The sequence below is a fragment of the Rhamphochromis longiceps genome, linkage group LG10 (assembly GCF_057381845.1).
Source record: "Rhamphochromis longiceps isolate RC_006_pf linkage group LG10, R_longiceps_female_GT1.1, whole genome shotgun sequence".
NCBI lineage: Eukaryota > Metazoa > Chordata > Actinopteri > Cichliformes > Cichlidae > Rhamphochromis > Rhamphochromis longiceps.
Window position 1 is genome coordinate 33561951 of NC_140566.1, and position 21622 is coordinate 33583572.

The 21622-nt window shown below is 42.4% G+C and overlaps 2 protein-coding genes across 4 annotated transcripts in view; one reads left to right on the top strand and one right to left on the bottom strand.

Annotated features, from left to right (window-relative positions):
• The window catches only part of wwc1 (WW and C2 domain containing 1), a 46509-nt gene extending 30116 nt beyond the window's left edge, over positions 1-16393 (bottom strand). Inside the window, exon 1 of the mRNA XM_085421345.1 lies at positions 15425-16393. Within this exon, the coding sequence (XP_085277471.1) occupies positions 15425-15543 (119 nt within the window). The 5' untranslated portion in view covers positions 15544-16393. The remainder of the gene's footprint in view (positions 1-15424) is intronic.
• Positions 16394-19352: 2959 nt separating this feature from the next.
• The window catches only part of arl10 (ADP-ribosylation factor-like 10), a 40274-nt gene continuing 38004 nt past the window's right edge, over positions 19353-21622 (top strand). For 2 of the 3 annotated variants that reach the window (XR_014913592.1, XR_014913593.1), the window contains exon 1: positions 19366-19650. Coding sequence is in view for 1 of the 3 variants with exons in the window: in XM_085421352.1 (XP_085277478.1) it covers positions 19513-19650 (138 nt within the window). In the remaining 2 variants the exon portion in view is untranslated. Of the gene's footprint in view, positions 19651-21622 lie in introns of all 3 variants that reach the window. The other variant, XM_085421352.1, reaches the window with a different exon arrangement.

Consider the following 21622-nt stretch of genomic DNA (forward strand, 5'->3'; position numbering starts at 1 on the left):
ACCAGAGGAAAGCTGGGACTTTTTTATTAAATGCCCACTGAAGACTCATTTTATTTTTTATATTACTCCTACACGACATCTTTAGAAAGCAATTTATAATTTAATTTTGAAATTATATTAACTATATGGAAATGGATGGAAAGGAAGGATGCGCCTCCATCTGAGCCGTATTTGTATTTATAGCTTTGCCAGCTTGTCCCCTGCTCTCGGCCTCGCTGTGTGTGCACCTCCTCGCACACAGAGTGGAGCAGGCTTGACTTCAAAGTAAAAGTCGTGCTTTACTGCTGAAACGACACATTTCAAAAAGCCTCAACTTTTACTTTGACGGTCTCCGTTTACAGTTTGCATCACTCTTAGTTTCACAGCTGCTTCATCAGCGGTAACCTGCGAGTAAGCAAAGCACACAGGTCTTTGTCTCAGTACGAGTACCTCTATGTGATCATGTTTCCTCCAGAAACCGCTCGCCAACCATTTTTGATCGTTGCCTCGCCAAATGGTTGCTAAGCGCTCACTGTGTGGCTTAAGTTTCTACTTCCCATGTCTGTGAGTCTGCAAGGGTCCGAGTGATGTAAATTTGACCATCAGACAGCGGGCACAGGGGTTTATATGGATGCCATGTGCCTGTTTTGGTGGTCGCGCACACTCGTCCACAGGCAGAGTCCACAGAAGTACAACCGGAATGACCGAGTGTAATCAAGGCTGTAACGACGACTTCTAACTTAAGTGCAACAAAAGCTTCCAAACAAGTGTTTGGCACATAAGAGCTCGAGCGAGCGGGACAGAAGCCGAGAGTCAGCTGTGATTTTCAGTCACGTCGACACGCTCAAGAAGTAAAAGCTGCTGAGTGAAAAAACTCCACACTGTTCGTCCTTTTAATGCCAACTTCCTCCGTCCTGTTTCAGATCTCCTGCTGCTGACGTGAGCTGAACAGATCCACACCCGATCCAGCTGGACTCAGAACCCAAACACTGGATCGTGTCCATAGTTTCTGCTTCTTTGTACTAACAGTACTCATCTTTTTATATATAATTCACAATGTTCACCACATGTTTGGTGAATGGATAACTAAAAGTGAATACTTTCAAAACAGTAAACTGAATATTAATCTGTTTTTTTATGGTTTATATTTTCAGAGATGTTGACATGTTAGCCACAACTTAAAGTGAGTTTGACCCTCGTGGCTCACGTCATCCAAATATGAGAAGCTGAAAATCCACATCCATAAATGATGCTGCCCTCGTTTTCCTCACTTTAAGGTTTCATTTTGTTTAGATACGGAAACTCAAACACATCATCCCAGCGTGCCAATTATCAGTCGACAAAAAGCCTGTGTGTGTGTGTGTGTGTGTGTGTGTGTGTGTGTGTGTGTGTGTGTGTGTGTGTGTGTGTGTGTGTTAAAAGCATTTGGATGTGTCTGTGTGCTAAGCTTTGTCCAGGCAAACACACAGATGTATGTGTGTTTGATTCACTGATTCCGAGGCTTGTCGCTAGCGTTTCTTTTCAGCGTTCCTTCGTTATGTCGTGACTGCAGATAAACTCGGAGTCGGCTCACTGCTGACGGCAGAAACTGAACTGGGTCCTTTTTCAGCTGATGAATAATGAAAGGGGCCCGGAGAAGACCCCCTCAGCTCAGCTCTAAATTTAGCCGGGGAAGACGGAGAGGCTGCTGATCCCAGAGAGAGCCGGCAGTCCGACCGGCCGGCAGCTCAGGTATCCCATTATTTGATTCCTCTCTTTCTGTTTCCTCCCACTGGCTAAATCCTATCCTCTGATCGTCAAGGGGAGTCGCTAACATAGTCGCTCTCCGTCACAGTTTCCCCTCACAGCGGCGGACCAGCTGGCAGCGGTGGCGACAGCCTTCGTTTCACCGTCAGTCAATCAAATGGTGCTTGTGTGCTTCTCGCATGCTTCACTGCATCAGCGCTCAAACCGCCTGCAACGGCCAAGGGAGCAGATCAAAAACAAGCCACAGTGAGCGTAAACAAGCGTGCCGATAATACCTCAACAATGAGACGTGTTCAGTCATGTGTGTTTGGACCGTTAGTGTCCAAAATCAACAAAATCTAAATCCAGCACACTTTAAGAAGTCCTCACATGCCACAGCGTGAAGGTGAACACCTCGGGTATGTGTGTTCACGTGTTTTTACTTTAGATGACAGGAAAATTTAAAAAAGGCAACTTTCTCCTGAGTGGGATCCCCAAGATGACCATATTAGGGATATCCTCTCTCTATGACATCATACAGATCCAAGAGTAGAAAAAAATTGTCTGAAGCGGAGTGTTTCGATCAGGCTCGCAGGGGCCTGGAGCTGGAAGAGGAAACCTGTTGTCACACAGCTCACCTGCAGGGCTGCCAGTCATCCATGTGGATGCTGGTTTCTACTTCAGACCAGTCGAGCATTACTGAGCTAAATCTCCATTTACAGGGCGCTTCTGAGCGTGGAAATCACGCAAGATTACACATTTAATGCACCGCTGCCATTAGAGAAGCAGTAAACTGTTATTTTCTTTGCACTTACAGATTTTAAAACTACATCCTGTGAGTTTGGGCGTAAGCGGCAGGATTCAGAGGGGATAATGCTGGAGTCGCCAGCCCCACCACAAAAAAAAAAAAAAAAAAAATTTTAATTGCACCAATTACAGGACTTTTAGCGTCACATGAAAGGCTGCACATTTTTGAGCTCACACGAGACTCAAAGAAGAAGCATAAAAGTCATTCTGGTGACGTTCTGGTCAAAAATGAATTTGCAGTCTAACAAAAGTGGGTGAAAACCTGATACGAGTACGTGCACCCCCCCACGCTCAGGTTTCACATACCAAGGTAAACACTGAGCCGAGCCTCGGCGCTCTGATGCAAACTGACAAAACGAGAGGCAGAGTGCAAACACACAGGGCGGCGAGCTGCATAGCTGAGCGGTGAGTCAGGCGGCGTGCAAATTCCTCAGGTTGAGTTATGAGGCTTCAAACCAGTTCATAGCTGCTCAAGGTCCAACTGTAAAACACCCTCACCACATCACAGCCATAAAGCTCCACCGACAGATAACCGGTGGATTCATTAACGAGACGGCCTGCCCCGTGTCACCCCCCTCATACCTGCGTTATCTGACCAATAACATTCCTTTGTTCTGATGACACACGTTCAGGGCCAGCAGCAGAGACCTGACGCGGCAGTCTGGACAGTTTATAAGCACTTTCCTCATTCTTTGAGTCTCGAGGTGTAAAACCTCCCGCTGAGAGCGAGAGGTTGTTGACTGTACAAGAAGAAGAGCGGATGATACGTTTGAATTTGGACTCCACATCCCTGTCATCCAAACCTGTACGCCGGCTAAAGCTGCAGACCTTGGGCTGTGGAGCCCGCTGCCCTCTATAGATGGGTTTCGCTTCCCAACAGATGACGCAGTTTTGTAAAAAAAATAATGCATTTTTGCTTTTAAAGCTCAGTGAAAACCCGTGTCGACCAGTTTACCGCCCCAGAAAAGCAGGTGCTGCGTTCAAACTTTGGGCGCCTGCAGAAGACTCAAGGTCTGCATCGTCCAAACTCTGACCTCGTCGTGTCCTTCAAGGTACTCAAACTGATTACAAACAGTTTCTTTATAAAGGAAAGCAACGTAATTCAAAATGAATCAAATGACATCCAAACATTTTTCAGCGTGGTTTGAATCAGCGAGGACAAAATGACACATGTGTAACCGCATCTGTGTTTTTAACCCCGTCACACACTCAACACCCCGGGTACACTGAGCCGTCACCCAACATCAGCTGCAGGTGTCGTTTCATACATTAAAACAGCCATCTTTATTATATTTCCCTTTACAGAATCATTTATTATATTACAGTCACATTTTTAAGTTGACATTTTACCGTATTTTTAGCGTTTTACTTATTTATTCCATTTATTTGAGCTCTAAATGGAGTAAAACTAACAATCACTCAAAAATGATTATTTTTTGTATTTTTTTTATCCAATTGATTAATTTTGTCTTCTGAGTTATTCTCCTTTTAATTATTTCAACTTAATTAATTCTTCTCAAGCCACAGTTTTGTTATTAGTTGGATATATGTTGCATATATATTAGGGGTGCAACCATACACAAAATTCACGATTCGATATTTTTTCGATACAAAAAAAAATGTTCATGCCTTTTTAATTTGTCATTTATTAAAATTATAAATATATATTTTAACTCAAAAGTACAGTTTTTAAATTTAATGTTGCTGAAACAACAAAGTAATAAAAAAATAAATATATCTGATTGAGGAATCACTCAAAAGAGAGTTTATTACAGAGAAATGTCTCTTTCCAAAATAAAAGCTATACTATAGCTTCTTCTGGGCTATATTCTCAGCAGCATATTAAACATATCAGGTCCCCATAAGGAGAATCCTGTGCTAACGGCTGTCTAAATGACTCTGGTAAAGTTTGTAGCATGCGTGCTTGTTGTTTTTGTCTGCTTCCACTTGTCTTTGCACTAGGATGATGTCAGCGCAAATGTGCAGTTATATTCGTTGTGTTCCCACTAGTGCTTTCAGGTTAATCTCGTTGAAATGACCTTAACGCCACAACACGGCAAATCTCCGTTAACGAGCTACCTCTGATCGCCCCATGCCTGGGGCAGGACGGCCAACACGTTAACGAGCTAACTGCGCTAACACACTAGTTCCCACCCATGTAATTGAGCATTGCGTGGCACATCCGACATACTGTTTTACTTTAGTCCATGACTCGCTTACCTTCAGGGTCATACGTCACATGAAAACCAAAATAGTTCCAAAGGCCAGATCTGAATGAGGGTGGGGGAGGTTCAATTTGCCATGTTGCAAGGAGAGCTTAACTTCTGTCTCGCTAGCTTGCCCTGCGCTCTTCCTTCTGACTATGCTTTCTGTATTGAGCACTCAGTGGATCTGCGCTCGACTCCTAGGCGGAGTAGTCGAACGCAGATCCACTGAGCGCTCAACACAGACAGCATCGTCAGAAGGAAAGTTGATAAAATAAATTAAAAATTTGTATTGTTCGATACATATGCGTACCGAACCGAAAGCACTGTATCGAACGGTTCAATATCGATACGAATATCGTTGCACCCCTAATATATGCGTGTATCTTGAACATCTGGCCATCAGAACGTGGATTTTGACTGAATTTTCAGCTTTAATGATGACTAAAGACCTCGCACTGTTAAATGTTGAAAACCGAGATCAGAATCAGGATGAGTGTCCATGGATGAGGATGAGTTTTCTCGTGTGAATTTGTGTTTAGTCTGGGACGTGTTTGTTTATGTTAAAATAAAAATCTAAAACAGAAATCCTGGTTCTGTTTTTTACTTGTTTTCTTCCCCTCGTTTCTTCTTTTCATTCGGGCTGAAGTTCTGCATAAACCGCTGCATGCTGAGCGAGCTTTAGAGCCCAAGGCCACCATTAAAATGGGACTGCACAATTCACAAATAGCCTTGTTAATTAACAAAGAGCAGTTTTTATAGCTTCAGAATCAGGCCATAACAGCGCAGGAGGAAAGCACAGTGACAGAAAATAACAAATATTCCTGCACAGCTGCAGGTGGACTCCATATTCAAATACAGAGCATCAGCTAAGCTGCTGCTCTCGCTTTAAATACAGGACGAGTGTAAGAGATGCTCCGAGTGTGGAAATCAGACTCGCTGTCCGTCTTCATTCCTGACTACAATGGGAGGATTTACACATGACTGCAGCCTTCAATTCAAACCACCTCGTCCCCGAGGTTCCTTTACGAGAAACGATGCTGTAATCCAGAGCAAACATCGATGAGCGCATGAAGCGATACGGGAATGAGGGGGAAACCTGTTCGACGCTGCAGGAGTAAAAACAAACAGCGGAGAGGTCGTCCTTCCATTTGTGAGTCAGCCTTTAAGTTCACGCGGTGCACATTTCTGCTGTCAGGCGAACGCACGTCTGACAGCGGGAAGCGTTCCACCTTCGTTTCCTCTCCGTGTGAAGAAGTCAAAACACGTCATCTTCCAGGTGTTTGAACTCATCACAACAAGCTACACCCAACACACAAACACATCCTGTTCCAAAGTTTCACCCCATGAAGCCACACACGAACGCCGCGGGGCCTGAGGGCTCACGCTGGGTCTTTCCCAGAAGCATCAATCAGACACGTTAACCAAAATTAAGCCTTTAAAGTCGCCGCCAAGCTGAAAGTCCCTGAGCCACTGTTACCTACACATGTACACTCGGTACTCATTCAGAGGGTTTGCTTACATTTATTTACTTTTCCTCAAAACTGCTTTTGTATGTCCTCTAAATCTTCCAGGCTTTAAGCTTCTTTCTTTAACTCAAGTCATCCAAAGTTAATCATGAACAAGACGGAGGCAGGTGAAGGAGGAACTGGGTGACCTCCATCTAAAGAAGAAAGAGTGGGAAGCAGGGGTTTCTAATTCATAACTGCTGTAATGTTACAACATGAATAAAACCAACTCTTTAGATGAAGGAGGAGGAGGAGAAATGGCTCGTGAAAGCTTTTGTTTCTGCACCAGTCCGACCAAAGTAAAACCCTCTCATGCTTTGCTGAATAATAAGTCATGAGAGTCGCTGGTTACGCATTAAAACCAGCACGGAGCGGCGGTTAGATCCCGGTTTACAGTTTGCAGGGCCTCACGCTGCACTTTGACCCCGTGCACCTTGGCAGGCAGTGAAAGGGATTTCAGATGAATCGGGCCTTTTGGTTGGCGGCTCTGCGAGCGCTCGGCCCCTCACGTTGTGTGTTTCAGGAATGCGCCTGTGTTGTTTTTTGTGGGTTTTTTTAAATTCAGGACTTTTGTTTTCTTCTTTCTGCACTTTTAAGACTGTCGAGTGTAAAACAACCAGAGGAGAAATTCTCCATTCCACCTTAAAACACACCAGCGACTGTGTGTTTGTTATCTCACCAGCAGCCCAAATAAGTGGAGGCCGACAACCGACGGTACGCTGACACCTGCAACAAATTCTCACTTCCTCTGCTGACTGCAGCTCATCTTGTTTTAATAAAAAACAGAAAAACCTGAAGATTTAAAAGATTTCTAAAAATTCCCAGCTGGTAACTTCGATCGCCTCCCGGCAGTTATTTTATAGACCGTGAGCTGACTTTGCCCTGTGTGATCAGTCTGGTTTTGTTCAGATTGGTGTTGGGGGTTTTTTCGCATAACTGCTCAAAAAGACATGAAAGTGTCACCAGATCAATGTTTCTCACACTCGGATCTCTCTGGGAATCTGCCACAAGCCGTCGGGCAGCTACACCGCCCGTGAATAAAGACCTGGATGGGAAGCTTGACATCTGCAGAGATCCAGCTACAGGACAGGCAGCTAACTGTGGTTGCCTCCACCAAGGAAAAGCTTTGAATGAACTCTGATGAGACCCTGTAGGGGTGTCGACTGTTAACAGTCCATTAACACTAACACATGCACGAGATCTTCATGGTCAACTTCAGGATTTGTTTGTGGAAAAATGGACAAAAAACCTGATAACATAGAAACTATGATTCTTCCAGGTGTTCTGTGTCATGTCACATTTGACCCCCGACCTCCCCTAGAAGGTCACTATATTGATCTGCAAGTCAAAGTGATAACAATGCTACATAGAGCATTAAAGTTAAAGTTATGTTTTTTTACTGCCATTTCTTGTTCTGCTAACATGAAGGCATGAAGTGATTCATGGGGGTTCTAAATTATCACCTCATGTTGGACTTCTGACCTCTTCTTCAAGCTCAAATAAGGTCAAACCTCCATAAAATACCATGTCACATTTGACCTCTGACCTCACTTTTATATTTCCCATCTGGCTTTCCTTCAAGTTGACCTCATTGTGTTTTAGAGAAAGTAAGAGAAAGACAGTGAGCTGTTTAGTTAGTGAATAAACTATAGTATAATAATAATAATAATATATCACAAGTAGGGCTGGGCCAGCTCATACCGTTCACAGTAATACCGGTATAATGTTGGGCAACGATAAGAAAATTAAATATCGCGATAGAATATGGGTAAAACGCGCAGGCGCAGGGCCTTTGTTTTCATACGCACATGGCAGAAAAAGCATGGCAGCGACGGAGAATGAGAAGGGCGAGAGCGGATCGTTCAATGAAACGATGAACCAGAATTGGTTTGTAAAAATGCTGCAACTTCAGTGGTGTGGAACTGGTTTAGCTTTCCCCCGTCAGATACACAACAAAGCACTATTTTTGGTAGCGCATGCTAGCGGGCCGTCGTTATTACCGTGTTGTTTGGAAAATACGGCACACTTAAAATCAATCCTTTAATTTTTCTGAAAATCGACAGAGCCCCGTATAATCCCGTGTGCCTTATGTCTGAAATCTGGTTGTGTTTACTGACCTCGAAACGATTTTATGTACACGGCGCTCGAAAATCTGTCAAATGTTTCAGTACGACTTTGCTGAGCTACGAAGCCGCACCGCTTAATGGATTGTCGGAGCATTACAGCTATCGTAGGCGGAGCCTCGCGGAGTGATACGTACTGTGCTTCAACATAATGTTACTGTATTGTGTGTGTATAACCTCTTTTTAAGTTTTGTGGATATTATACATTATACATGGTTATGCTGAGGATGTGTCGGCCAGTTTCCACTGGAAATGCCTTTTAGTTAAACTGTCAGCGAGGAATTTGCATTTGCACTGTTACATTTTTATCTAACTTTAATGCACATAAAAACAGCTGCTTGTTTAAGTGAAAATACATTGATGGGGTTTTTTGCACTAATAAAGTTGTGGAGTTGTAAAGTATTTTGTCTAGTGTCAGTTATATCGTCAGTTATATCGTTATCGCAAATTTTCAAATGTATATCGTGATAAATATTTTTGGTCATATCGCCCTGCTCTAATCACAAGCTCAAGGTTCTTCATGTCCAGTTATTTAAAACTCCATGTTTGTGTAATCAAAGTAAACATCTGTCACGCTGCCCTTCACTGCACTACAAACTTCTGAAAGTTCATTTAAAAAGAACAAAGAAAACAAAGTGAATGTGTAAAAAAATACAGCGCTGTTCTCTTCAAAGCAAACGCCGCCCACAGAGCGAGAGGGTTGGTGGCGGTTTGCGCTCTCAGAGTGCTTCTTGTTTATTAGCTGTTATTTATTAGGCCGGTATGCGATTGGTTTGGCTTGTCTGTCTGGTTATTTACGTGCAGGTAGAGCTGGGCGATAGAACGATAACGATATGTATCGCGATATAACTTTTACTTGATAGAGAAATTAAACTATCGCGATAGACTTCACCGCTCTTGTCCTCTTAAAAAAAAGAAAGAAGAAAAAAAAAAAAAAAAAAAAAAAAAAAAAAGGTCAGCCAATCCAAATTAAGTAGCGCAGAGCCGAACCAATCACAGCCGCAGCGTCACGTCGCGTGACTTGTTACGTACAGCACAAGTGCCAAGCGTGTGTTTGTTTGGGAAGCAGCCAGCGCGTAATGGAGCCAGCGCGTAATGGAGGAAATGAGTGTGCCGACTAGAAAAATCAACCGAGCGTGACCGAAGAGAAAACAGATGATGGTTCCAACGCCGGAGAGATTGTCGAACGGAAGAGCCATAGAAGTTCCGTAGTGTGAAGGTATTTCGGCTATTTCAAGTCTGACAAAAAACAGAGTAGCGTGCACTGTAAATTGTGCCGAAAGCAAGTCTGGAAATACAATAAACTGGAGCATGCGTCACACTGTGCGCCACGTTATTGTTTCGGTGAAATGAATTTCTACAAGACTGTTAATTCTACTCTCTGCAGTGTTTAAATGCTTACATATACACACAGTTACTGTCCGTCCACACATACGACTCGGTTCTGCTTCTATGCCCCAGCTTTGTTTACTTTTTCCCACCGAGGCTTCTAGACTTCTGATTGGCCAACATTTCTGCACGGTTAGGAATCTAGCGCCACCTGCTGCTTTGGCATGTTCCTAGCAGCGTTTTCCTTCATTTCTGCCTTTATGTGTGGACGGGATTATTTTTTTAAAACGAAAACGGAAAATCTCCGTTTTCAAAAATACCCGTGTACGTGTGGACGTAGCCTCAGTCTCTGACTGGAAGCGCTAATTCGTCATTCGGCTTTTGTCAGACTAAAGTAACTGTTAAAACTGTTTGAAAAGCTCAGCTATACAACAAGGAGAGATTGAGAATTTCCTTTTAGTTCTCAGTTTATTTGATATTGACAAAAGTTAGTCAGTTTTGTCTGTTCTTCTGTAAAACAAACTAATATTTATTTTTAGAATTAATATTTTGTTTCTAAGTGGAATTGACAATTTAGTCTGTTTCGTTTGTTCTATTTTGAAACTTAAACGCTTTAGCGGCTGCCTTTTGTGTAGTTTGTAATATTTGCCTTTATTTATCTGAAAAAGTCTCATGTTCCTTAAGTACATCTACCCTGTTGAACTTATTATGGGAAATAAATATTTAAATAAAAACAAGCTGCTGATTATTTCACATTTTACTTGTGAGCAACGGCACATTTAAATCTTACAAATATAGTTATTTGGCTTATATCGTGATAGATATCGTTATCGCCTGAAATGAAAAAAACATATCGTGATATGAAAACATCTCATATCGCCCAGCTCTACGTGCAGGACGTCTAAAGATAGTTTGAAAACATTTTCTGGCAGTTTTATTCACCGGAGTTTTTACTGAAACATAGCAGACATTCCTGGAATATCACATGCTTGGAAATTGTGGGAAAAATGTGAAGATTTCTGTTAAATGCGGTGAAACAGACTTCTGACGAATCAGGAACCATGCAGAGTCAGCCCCCTCACCCCAGAGGCATTTTCTGAGTCCGTTTACTTACAGGAAACTTTATCAGAGGTTTGGAATTATTCTGGGAGTCAAATGTTCTTGATTAAGAAAAACGGGCAGACGTTCAAAGATGGAATCATCCTCATTTTAATCTAACAGCTGGAAGCACGACCACTTCTCAGACACAGTGTCAAAGTCTGAGGGGTCTTAAGTGACTGGTAAGACTGAAAAACCCTGTATAAACCCACCCTCCCCTCTGCGCTGTGGTGAGCTGAACATGCGAGTCGTTGTCACGCTCGCCTCTTTAAGCCTATTACACTAATGGTTTCTACGAGAGAGGAGAAAAGAACAGGTAACACACCTCCACGCCTGACAGCAGGAATGTAAATGAGCAAACAAGAAAGCACCTCTGGCATCCTGAGCTATGAGATACCCAAGGTTTTATGACAGGTTAACAAACTGAAGGAGGCTTTCTGCTCTGTGACACACTCAGCTCGAGGTTCCATTCTCAGATTATTCCCGAGAGAAGGAATGATTCCTCACGCAGAGGTAAACAGGTATTTGGAGTGAGTTATTTGGAGGAACCTCACTGGACTGGCTGTTCATTACTGACCCGTTTAATCATTAGCAAGATATCAAAAATCATCTACTACAAACACAAAATGACACACCATCCAGAAGCCAAAAATAATAACGTTGCTAAAAAGTTATTTAAGAGCAGTCTAGGTGGTCTGATTAAACATTAATAAATGAACATGTTCAGGCTGCCAAGAGCTCAAAATACTTCACTAGCTTCCAGCTGCCTCACTGCAGCAATAAAAGCATGATTACAGGGTAAAAATGAACTTTTCCCATACTTATCAAAGTGTATATATATATATATATATATATATATATATATATTTATATTAGGGGTGCAACGATATTCGTATCGATATTGAACCGTTCGATACAGTGCTTTCGGTTCGGTACGCATATGTATCGAGCAATACAAAATTTGTAATTTCTTTTATCAACTTTCCTTCTGACGATGCTGTCTGTGTTGAGCGCTCAGTGGATCTGCGTTCGACTACTCCGCCTAGGGTCGACAGTGCAGCCTAGGCGGAGTAGTCGAATGCAGATTCACTGAGCGCTCAACACAGACAGCATCGTCAGAAGGAGCAGGGCAAGCTAGCGAGACAGAAGTTAAGCTCTCCTTGTAACATGGGCCTCCCCCACCCTCATTCAGATCTGGCGTTTGGAATTATTTTGGTTTTCATGTGACGTATGACCCTGAAGGTAAGCGAGTCATGGACTAAAGTAAACAGTATGTTGGATGTGCCATGCAATGCTCAATTACATGGGTGGGAGCTAGTGTGTTAGCGCAGTTAGCTTGTTAACGTGTTGGCCGTCTAGCCCCATGCACGGGGCGATCGGCGGTAGCTCGTTAACGGAGATTTGCCGTGTTGTGGCGTTAAGGTCATTTCAACGAAATTAAGCACTAGTGGGAACACAACGAATATGACTGCACATTTGCGCTGACATCATCCTAGTGCCAAGACAAGTGGAAGCAGAAAAAAAACAAGCAAGCATGCTACTAACTTTAGCCGAGTCATTTAGACAGCTGTTTAATATGCTGCTGAGAATATAGCCCAGAAGAAGCGGATAGTATAGCTTTTATTTTGGAAAGAGACATTTCTCTGTAATAAACTCTCTTTTCCAAAGATGAGTGATTCCTCAATCAGATACAGGGCTCGCAATATCGCTAGCCCAACGTCCCGGGGCTAGCGATTTTTTCAGTCGAGGTACCAAAATCTATCTCTGCCCTGCCCGTCGGGCTATTGTAGGAAAAATATATGTCAATTAGGGCTGCCACGATTAGTCGACTATCAAAATCGTCGACGACTGATTTAATAGTCGACGCGTCGTTTGAAGCTTTGTAAGATCCCAAAAGACGCAGGAATGAGTAGCAGGATTTAAGAGTGTAATAACGGACTGAAACAGAAGATGGCAGCACTGCATGTACAAGGATGCCAGCTGCCGTTAAACCCCGAAGAAGAAGAAGCTGTGTCCCAGAATTCATAGCGCAGCCCAGCTCAGTTTCCAACAATGGCGGCAGCTAGTTAGTTTTAATATTACTCTTATTATTCTTTCTGGGTCACAAAATAAACGTTTAACATATTTTCAGGCGAGAATGTAGCTGTGTAAACCTCAAATATCTGCTCAGTTTATCAGGACACCGCATATTTTCAAAAGCGCTCCGACGTTTTCGGAGACGTCTGTTACCCACTAGCTCGATAGCTAGCCGGGGGCTAGGCTCACTAGAGCCCAGCGGACTCCCGGCAAATCGTTTTCAAACCCACCGCCGTCTTTCGCTACTCAGGTTAAACATGATATATAAGTCACTTAGATAACTTAAAAATGTTATTGTTTGGCTTTTTTTTAGTATTTTATTTGTTCCTGAGTAAATCGGTTTGGCTGAGATTAAAGTTATAGTTTTTACACAGCTGAATAAACGTCAAGCAGACAGCTGATTATCAGAAGTGTGAGATGCTCGAGAATTTACTCCGGTGTCCTGTTATATTTTAGATAGCAAGGAGTTTATTAAACTTCACTGAAACAATCTGCAAATTTCATTAAAATTTAATAAACTATCATCTTGTCTTTATTTTTAGTTAGCACAGACCTTAAACACTTAAAGCTGTAAGCTAATGATAGTTATATAAGAGCAGATGCTGCTGGTGCAATAAGCTGTACTTTTATGTCCAATGGATGATGATCTGATTAGTCGACTAATCGCAAAAATAATCGGTGACTAGTCGACTATCAAAATAATCGTTTGTGGCAGCTCTAATGTCAATGCTTTTGCATTCTTTCGGAAATGTAGCTGGGTAATTATGTCATTGGCATCGGTGAGCCACTGTCAATATGTGACATATTGAAATCGCGTTTGAATTTGCGCTTGTTGTTTGCTTTCACTTTGCAATCATGCGAACTGTGTATAGAGAGCGACAGCACTGATCTGTGAGTGATGATAATTTGCGCACCAATTCCTCTGACATCGTCTTATTAATCGTTAGCTTACTACGCAAACATGACAAGTGAAATCTCCCGCAGCTTAAACATGTGAGAGGTTGATCGCGCAGAGAATCGCTGAGCTTATGTGAGTGAGCGTGTAAAAGCATTTCAGTTCTGCTGAGCCAAATAAGACAGGTCAGGGTGAAGAAGTGACAGCCAAAGAAAAGCTTACCACAAAACGGAGAAGTTATGACAAATCAGACTATAAGGCAAAAAGAAAGTGCAGCTTTATGGTTTCATGGACAAAAGAATTTCTGTGGCTGCAATATGACGAGCTAAATAACCAGGGCTGCACATAAGTGGTCCGCAGGTGCGCATTCGCTGTCAAAATAAAAAACACGCACAAGGGTTAGGGTTAAATTTAAAAACTGTAATTTTGAGTTAAAATATATATTTATAATTTTAATAAATGACAAATTAAAAAGGCATTAACATTTTTTTTGTATCGAAAAAATATCGAACCGTGACACCAAAGTATCGAACCGAACCGTGAATTTTGTGTATCGTTGCACCCCTAATATATATATATATATATATATATATATATATATATATATATATATATATATATATATATATATATATATATATATATATATATGTACATAAAATGCATTCACTCTAATTTACAGATAATAATTCATACAGGTGATTGGCTTTCACTGCAATTAATTGATTACTGTGCACACCTGTGAGGCTGATTCATCAGGTAGCCATCACCTTCTGTTTCACCCACCTTGACTCCAGCAGCTACCCATTTCATTCACGCCTCAGTCACACCAGCTGGAGACTACCCGGCAACCACCGTTGCTAGGGAATAACAAGTATTCCACCATCCAGCTGTGAGTGGTTGCTGTGAAACTGACTGGTCAGTGTTTCCCTGGTAACCAACAGTCGCTAGGGAAAAATAAAGTATTCCCGACCAGTTGGCGAGTAGTTTTGGGAGGTTGTATGCAATTGCTTGGTGGTTAGTTGGTGAGCGTTTCCAAATGAGTGGGCGTCCTCCAAGCAAACTAAAGGTGATCAAAGCAACCTGTGAGCCACCAAAGCAATCCCAAGGAGGATTTTGGTGCAGCACCCTCTTTGCAACCAATTTAAAACCAGGCACCAACCAGCAACCACTCTCCAACCAATCAGAGGTCTCTAGCTGTTGGCCAGCCACTGGGCAACTCTTTTATTGGAAGGTTCATACCAACTCTCCTCCATCACCTGCTACCACTGATTTTACTATGATGTCTTATCAAATAACTTAATAAACAAATAAACCTGCCAGAAAACTGGGAACAAGGTCCCTAAAATCAGGCATTACTGGGATTAGTGTGACTGGCTTTTACCTGCGACAGCTCCCTAAATAAAAAAGCCTCAGGTTTAAATATTGGTTTAAATATTCGTCATATACGTCAGGTTTAAATATTGCACATTAAATCCATATCAAGGTACTTCAGTGCAAACATGGTGTGGAACTCTGTGTTGACTTCATGAACAGACAACGATGTTTGGGCTAAAAGGCTCACACCTCCTCGTTTACCGCATGAATGGAGCCTTTAACACATCATGTATTTACATGTATGTGCTTTGACTATCTGCCAGAGGTCAAAGGTCGACGGCACCTGTCCTCGCGCAGTCCTACCTGTCTCTGGGGTCGATCCAGCTCGTGCACTGGTTAATGTGGTCAATGTAGTAAACTTTGCCATCAAAGTCTCTGGCTTCCTCCCAACCGTCAGGTAGTGGCAACTCCTTCCTCGGCATGTCAGGCGAGTCTCCATGTAATGAACTCCTCTCTACTCAGAATCATCGCGAAGAGATACCATCATCATCATCACCATCACAGTCAGACTCTACATCTGCAGTTAGTCCCCAAATTCAGAGTCTGGCTGGATTAGGCCATGGTAAAAATCCATAATAATCCTCAGATTAACAATCAGACCCTGAACAGGAGGAGGAGGAGGAGGAGGAGGAAGGGGGTAAAACAAACTGTTTCATCAGGCTGCACTTGTGCAACAATTCATCCCGGTTTGAGAGCCTCAAAGTATCCGTAACGTAAACACAGCAGCTGGAGGAGTGTCCAGGACGGTCTGGAGTTTCCCAGGTCCGCGGGCAAACTTTGAGGCGGCCTGGAAGAACTTTTTCGGGATGATTATCCACGCTCCGCCGAACACGGACGGGGTCCTGCTGACGCCGGTGGTACTGCTGCTCGGGTTTAACGGAAACACACGGGGAGCCCCGTAGAAACCTCCAGATTAACAAAACGCAGACTTAGAAAAGGGTGGAGCAGCAGCCAGCGTCCTCGCGTTCCCTTATAACACCCCCAAACCCGCAGAGCTGGGGCTCGGCTCCTCTCCGTGCCGACAGGCCACCATGTTTAGCCGCAGTAACCGACGCTAGCCTCCAGCCTGCGGGACAGCGAACAGTCCGCCCGCCGCTTGGAGAAAGGAAAAAAGTACCGAGAGAATTCACAGCCGTTAAAATCCGCTAAATAGCCGAAGAACTTCTCTGTTATCCCGTAAAAATCCTCCGGTGAAAGCTGGGCAGAGGGAGACTGCAGCGGTGGCGGTAAAGTCTTCTTCGGTCCCGATGACTTCGCTCGAACCGATCAAGCTAACGGCAGCCGCTCAACCCGACTTCCGGTTTCAAAATAAAATATTTGTTGACAAACTCCAGGACACAAAATAAGACTTCCGGGCAAAACAATTTCCGAAAAATACTTTTACTGATACCATGAGAAAAATATTGTTTTATAGCAGCAGGAAGAAGAATAAAATATACAGGGGTCTATGAATAACACAACATAGTAAAAGGCCTATAGTGAAGGTAAACATTAAATGTAAATACTTTTGGTTATTGTATTGAAATATCACTAAAATTAAAAAAAATCTATGTTAAAAAAGAGAATGTTGCAGTGAACTATAGCTAAACGTTAGTTAAAAAAAGTTACAACTAAAACAATCAAAACTAGATGTGAGTTAAGTTAGTAACAAACAAGATTAAAATTCACTAAGAATAAACACCTGGAACTTACCATAAAACCTACAGTAAAATAGAAATGCACACGTGCTGTGTTTTTATTCAAACAGCTGTTCCGATTTTGCAAAATCTTGCTCCTGACAAACTTTCATGATTAAAAATAATGATCAAAAATCCACCTGAAACTATAAAATCTACTCTGTAAATTGAATCAAAGTGAAGTATTTTGAAAGCAAAAACTTAAAAAATAAAAATTTCAAATCTCAGTAACTCAGTTTTCATTAAATTATTTTTATTTTTATGGAAGCATTGCTGTTCTACCTTAATTTAATATTTAAAAATAGCAAATTATGCATTTATGCATATTCTATAGTTTGTGGTATAATTTTATTTATGATTGAAACTTTTATTCTACTACAACAGTAAGAATCCATTCAAAATTTTGAAAAAAGTCCTTATCTTAACCTATGTCATTTTACATTTTTTTATTATATGGATATTTATGGATTATTATTTATTATTACTATATAAATAGTAACAATAATTATTATTATTGGTAAATTTTAAACGTTATATTTAGTCTGTTTTGTACTTTTTAAATTTTTTTATTGTTTGGTCTAAAAATTTAAATCAAACAAATAAACATAACAAAAATACCCAGATAAACCTCCACATTTACAACTTTTATTATTTTTATTGACAGAAAGTTTCATTGTAGGCTGCGAGTTATGGTGATACTTAAAGTTTTGTTCAGTTTTGTGGCTCATACATTAATGTTTTATTCATAAAGCCTGGTTTAAATGTTATTCACTTATTTGTTAGCAGTTAAACCTCCTAACCTGCCCAAACTTTCAAGCCCACAGCGCCCCCTGGAGGACAATATTCCGCAGTGCTGAACAGGTTGGGAGAGATGATGGTTATCATCACCTGCAGGTTCTTCCATCGTGCAGATATTTCTTCAAACAAGAGTCCAACATCAAGAACAAAGAGTGAAACTACTTCGTAGTGCAGATGTTACGGGCATGGCTGCATTAGGCTTAGGCTACTGAGGGTTTCTCATGATGCACTGGGTGCATCTTCCTCACTCACTGTGTTTTTATACACCTCTTATTTATTCATCAGTTATAATTAATTTCTGGCTCTTTTCCAAAGCATCTCTTTATCCTGTCTCCCTCCCCTCCCCTCAAGCAGTCGCAGCAGATGGCCCCTGTTTTGGGTTTTTTTTTTTGGGGGGGGGGGGGGGGGGGGGGGACTATGTGAGGGACAGGGATGTGTCCAACAACCTGTAGAAGAGTTAAAGTAGCTGTGACAGCAAAAGGGTCCAAAATAGAGCCTTTGACCATTTCCATTATTATAAACACTTATGCGTCTGTGTTTCTGAGCAGATAATGTCATCTTCCACACGACTGCAGGTGTAACTCAGACCAGTGGAGCGCGAGCTAGAAGGGTTTTTTATCCCCTCAGTCACAAAGTGAAAAACGACGCTGCTTCTCCATCATTATCCCAGCAGCTGTGTCACTCTTTTGGCACTGTTGCATTCATGAAGCAGTGCATGAAGCTGTGCCTGCTGTGGGATGCAGGGTCAGGCCTCCATGACGCCTCTGTTACTGTGGAAAAAAGAAAACGCCTTCACTAACAGATGTGTTTCCAGCTTTGAGTGCTTTCTTAATGAAGCACTTTGCTAGATTTGAGCTGCTTTTTCAGGAGGAAATATTCAAACGATGTTCTTCCCTTCATAATTGTTTTATATAACAGGAATAAAATATCCACTAAATTGAAGTGAAGCATGAAATATATTTCTTTTTAATGTTATTGTAATTGGTTACAGCAACAGTAAAATCCACAGTGCACTTCACTGTGGGGTACATCACTGTGGGGTACATCACTGTGGGGAACATCATTGTGGTGCACATCACTGTGGGGCACATCACTGTGGGTTACATCACTGTGGGGCACATCACTGTGGTGCACATCACTGTGGGGCACATCACTGTGGGTTACATCACTGTGGGGCACATCACTGTGGGGTACACTTCCAGTATATATAAGCAAATACTAGCTGTCTACCTTTATATTGGTCTTGGAATTTAAAAAAGCTGATAAGTGAAAAAGTAATGAAGAATTAAAGAAAAACGTTTAATTTCTGTTATGAATGTTGGTGCTGCATAGTCTGGTTTGTACACCAGGGGGTGCTTTAGAACTTCTCTGTTTGCAACAGGTGCTTGGAACATTACAAACACAACAATCAGCTGATCCGAGCAGAATTTGTGTAAATAGTTATCTATGACTTGGTATTGGTATCAGTCGGGCTCTCGTACAAATATGCATATTCACAAAATTCAATAATTTTATATCATTATAACGCAATAGTAAATAAATGTATCAACGTTAGTAGGCCAGGAACAAATAAAATCGTCATATAAATCATTAGATTATGACAGATTAAAAAAGAAAAAAGTACATTTTGTTCTTAATCAGGGATCAAAGCAGTCGCTGACCGTCAGTGTATTAGTTAAACGCGCTTGTACAGAGGAGAAGGGAAATTTCCGAGCAGCGCCTGAACGCAGCATTTTTTCTGAGTCTGGGAACAAAAACATCAGAGCGGCTCGGTCACATGTAGCGCGCACAGCCGCAGCACGAGCGCGGAGCCGCGAGGAACGAGGAAGTCAGTCGAGCCGTCGGCGTCCAGGAACAAGCAGCAGCGGTGTGTCCGGCTCCCGTTCCCGGCTCCCTCCGCCACCTCACCCGCCACCTATGGTTCTCCTCCGGCACATCTCCATCGCCCTGACCGCCGCCGTGGCTGCCCTCGGCTCCGCGCTCTTCATCGCGCTGAACTACTTCTACAAGAGGCGGTTATGGTCCCCGCAGGCGGAGTACTGCACCATCAAAGAGGTGGGAGGGCAGGTTATTCACTCAACACTCAGAGTTTGGTAATTTTAGACGTTTAATCGATTTAATTTAAATTAAATTTAAATTGAGCTGAACTGTTTAACTTGGTGAGGAGCGCGTTCAGGGACCTCTGACTGAGGCGAGGAGACGCTGCAGAGTCATTAGAGCTGCTGGAGATGTGCTGATGCTTGGTGGAGATGTGCCGGTGGCATTATGAGAAAACAGAAAGATGTGATGAAGAAGAAGAAAAGAAGGAGGTGGTGCTGATAATGAAGCCGTTACTGATAATTAATGATGATGATGATGATGATGGTGATGAAGGTGGGAGAATGTAGTGAGCATGATTTGAAGACTTTGATTTATTGCACTTTATTTTATATTAACAGGACAGCATTGTGTAACGTGACAGCTCCAGAGGTGTATTGATCCCCCCCCCGGTGGGTGGTTGAACTGTAGGTCAAAAGCCCCGCCCCCTCCACATTAGTAACCATGGACACCAGTGATATTTAAGACATGGGCGTCACCCACCCTTGACTGAAGGAAGCTGTTCTACTTCCTGTTAATCCCACTGTACAGAAATCGGGTGCAGTTATGACAGAGCTTCAGCAGGGGGCACTCGTGAGCTTCTCCTCATTAATTATAACGTTACGGTAGCTACAGCGATATTTTATCTGTGGTGTTTTAATGTATTAGTAAATGAGACAAACCATCCAAAGATGGTGTTTACGTCTTAAAGTGGGTGTCTATGGGACCTCAAGTGGCCATTTGAGGAACTGCAGGTTCGGAAACTTCCATGCTAGCTTAATTTTTTTAGATGTCAAATAGAAAAGCACGCTGAATTAATTTCTTCTCAGACACGTTTGTTTTCTGATCAGCTTTTTTAACGTCCTCATGACCGACGGCTTCTCCAGAAAGAAGCAAAGATTAAGCGATTACATTTGCTGATTGTGTTCTCAGTTTACAGAGTTCTGTTTTACTCAAATCAGAGAAAAAGGCCACCCCAGTGTCTTAAAGACAAAAAACCCCTGAAGTACTCACAGCTTTTCGTGGGTAAATGACTGACTTAATAATTAAAACACTTGCAGATTGTTTCAGCTTTAATTGCTGCTGCTGAAAAGAGAAAAAAGTGGGAAATCATGTTCAAGGTGATGCTGAAGTAGCGAGCTTCCTTGTGGGAATATGATTGTTTATCTCAGCTTCCTGCAGAGAGACAGAAAAACAGAAATGAGGCGGGCAGCGAGCGGACGGTCTTAATGAATGAGTCTTCACAGCTGCAGCCTGAATCTCTTAATAAAATCTATTTGCATGTTTCTAATCTTGTTTCCTCGATTCAATCAGCAGCAGCCTGTAATGGGCTTAGCCTGGTTTATCTGGCTCAGCCCGTCTTCGGGGGATAGTGCCGGCGTCTGCCGGCGGCTCGCCACAGAGGAGATGTAAATGTTTCAGTCTGGGGATTCGTTCCAATCACGTCTCGGGAAAGCGGGGGGGGGACTAACAGCGTGTTTTTGACCCCAAGGAGTCAAAGCAGGTGGGAGGGCAGGACACGCTCATTTACAGAGCGACAAACACCCACAGGAGCACTTCGTTTTACTCTTTCTTTCGCTATTTTGTTAGGTAGACGATGGTTTCCGAGGCCTTTATCTTTATATTAATCCCACTTTTTCATATCGTCTGTGACTCCGCGGCCTCGTTTCTACAGGCACTTTCGTTGTTGTTAAATGTTGCTGTTGTTCCTCTGAGATTTGCTCTGTGTTGACATTATTAATCGTTTGTGCAGTTCTGCCACATTCGAGAGGTGTTCAGGTACCCGTGACTGCGATGGTCTCCAGACTCCACAGAAATGTCCAGCAGTGAAAATGTGACAAATTTATAAGAATCTAATCTGTTGTGCACGTACAAGACATGTGTTGTCCTTTTGTTGTTAGTTAGCACAACTTTAACTAAACCTAACCAGGGTTGTATTGCCTAAACCTAA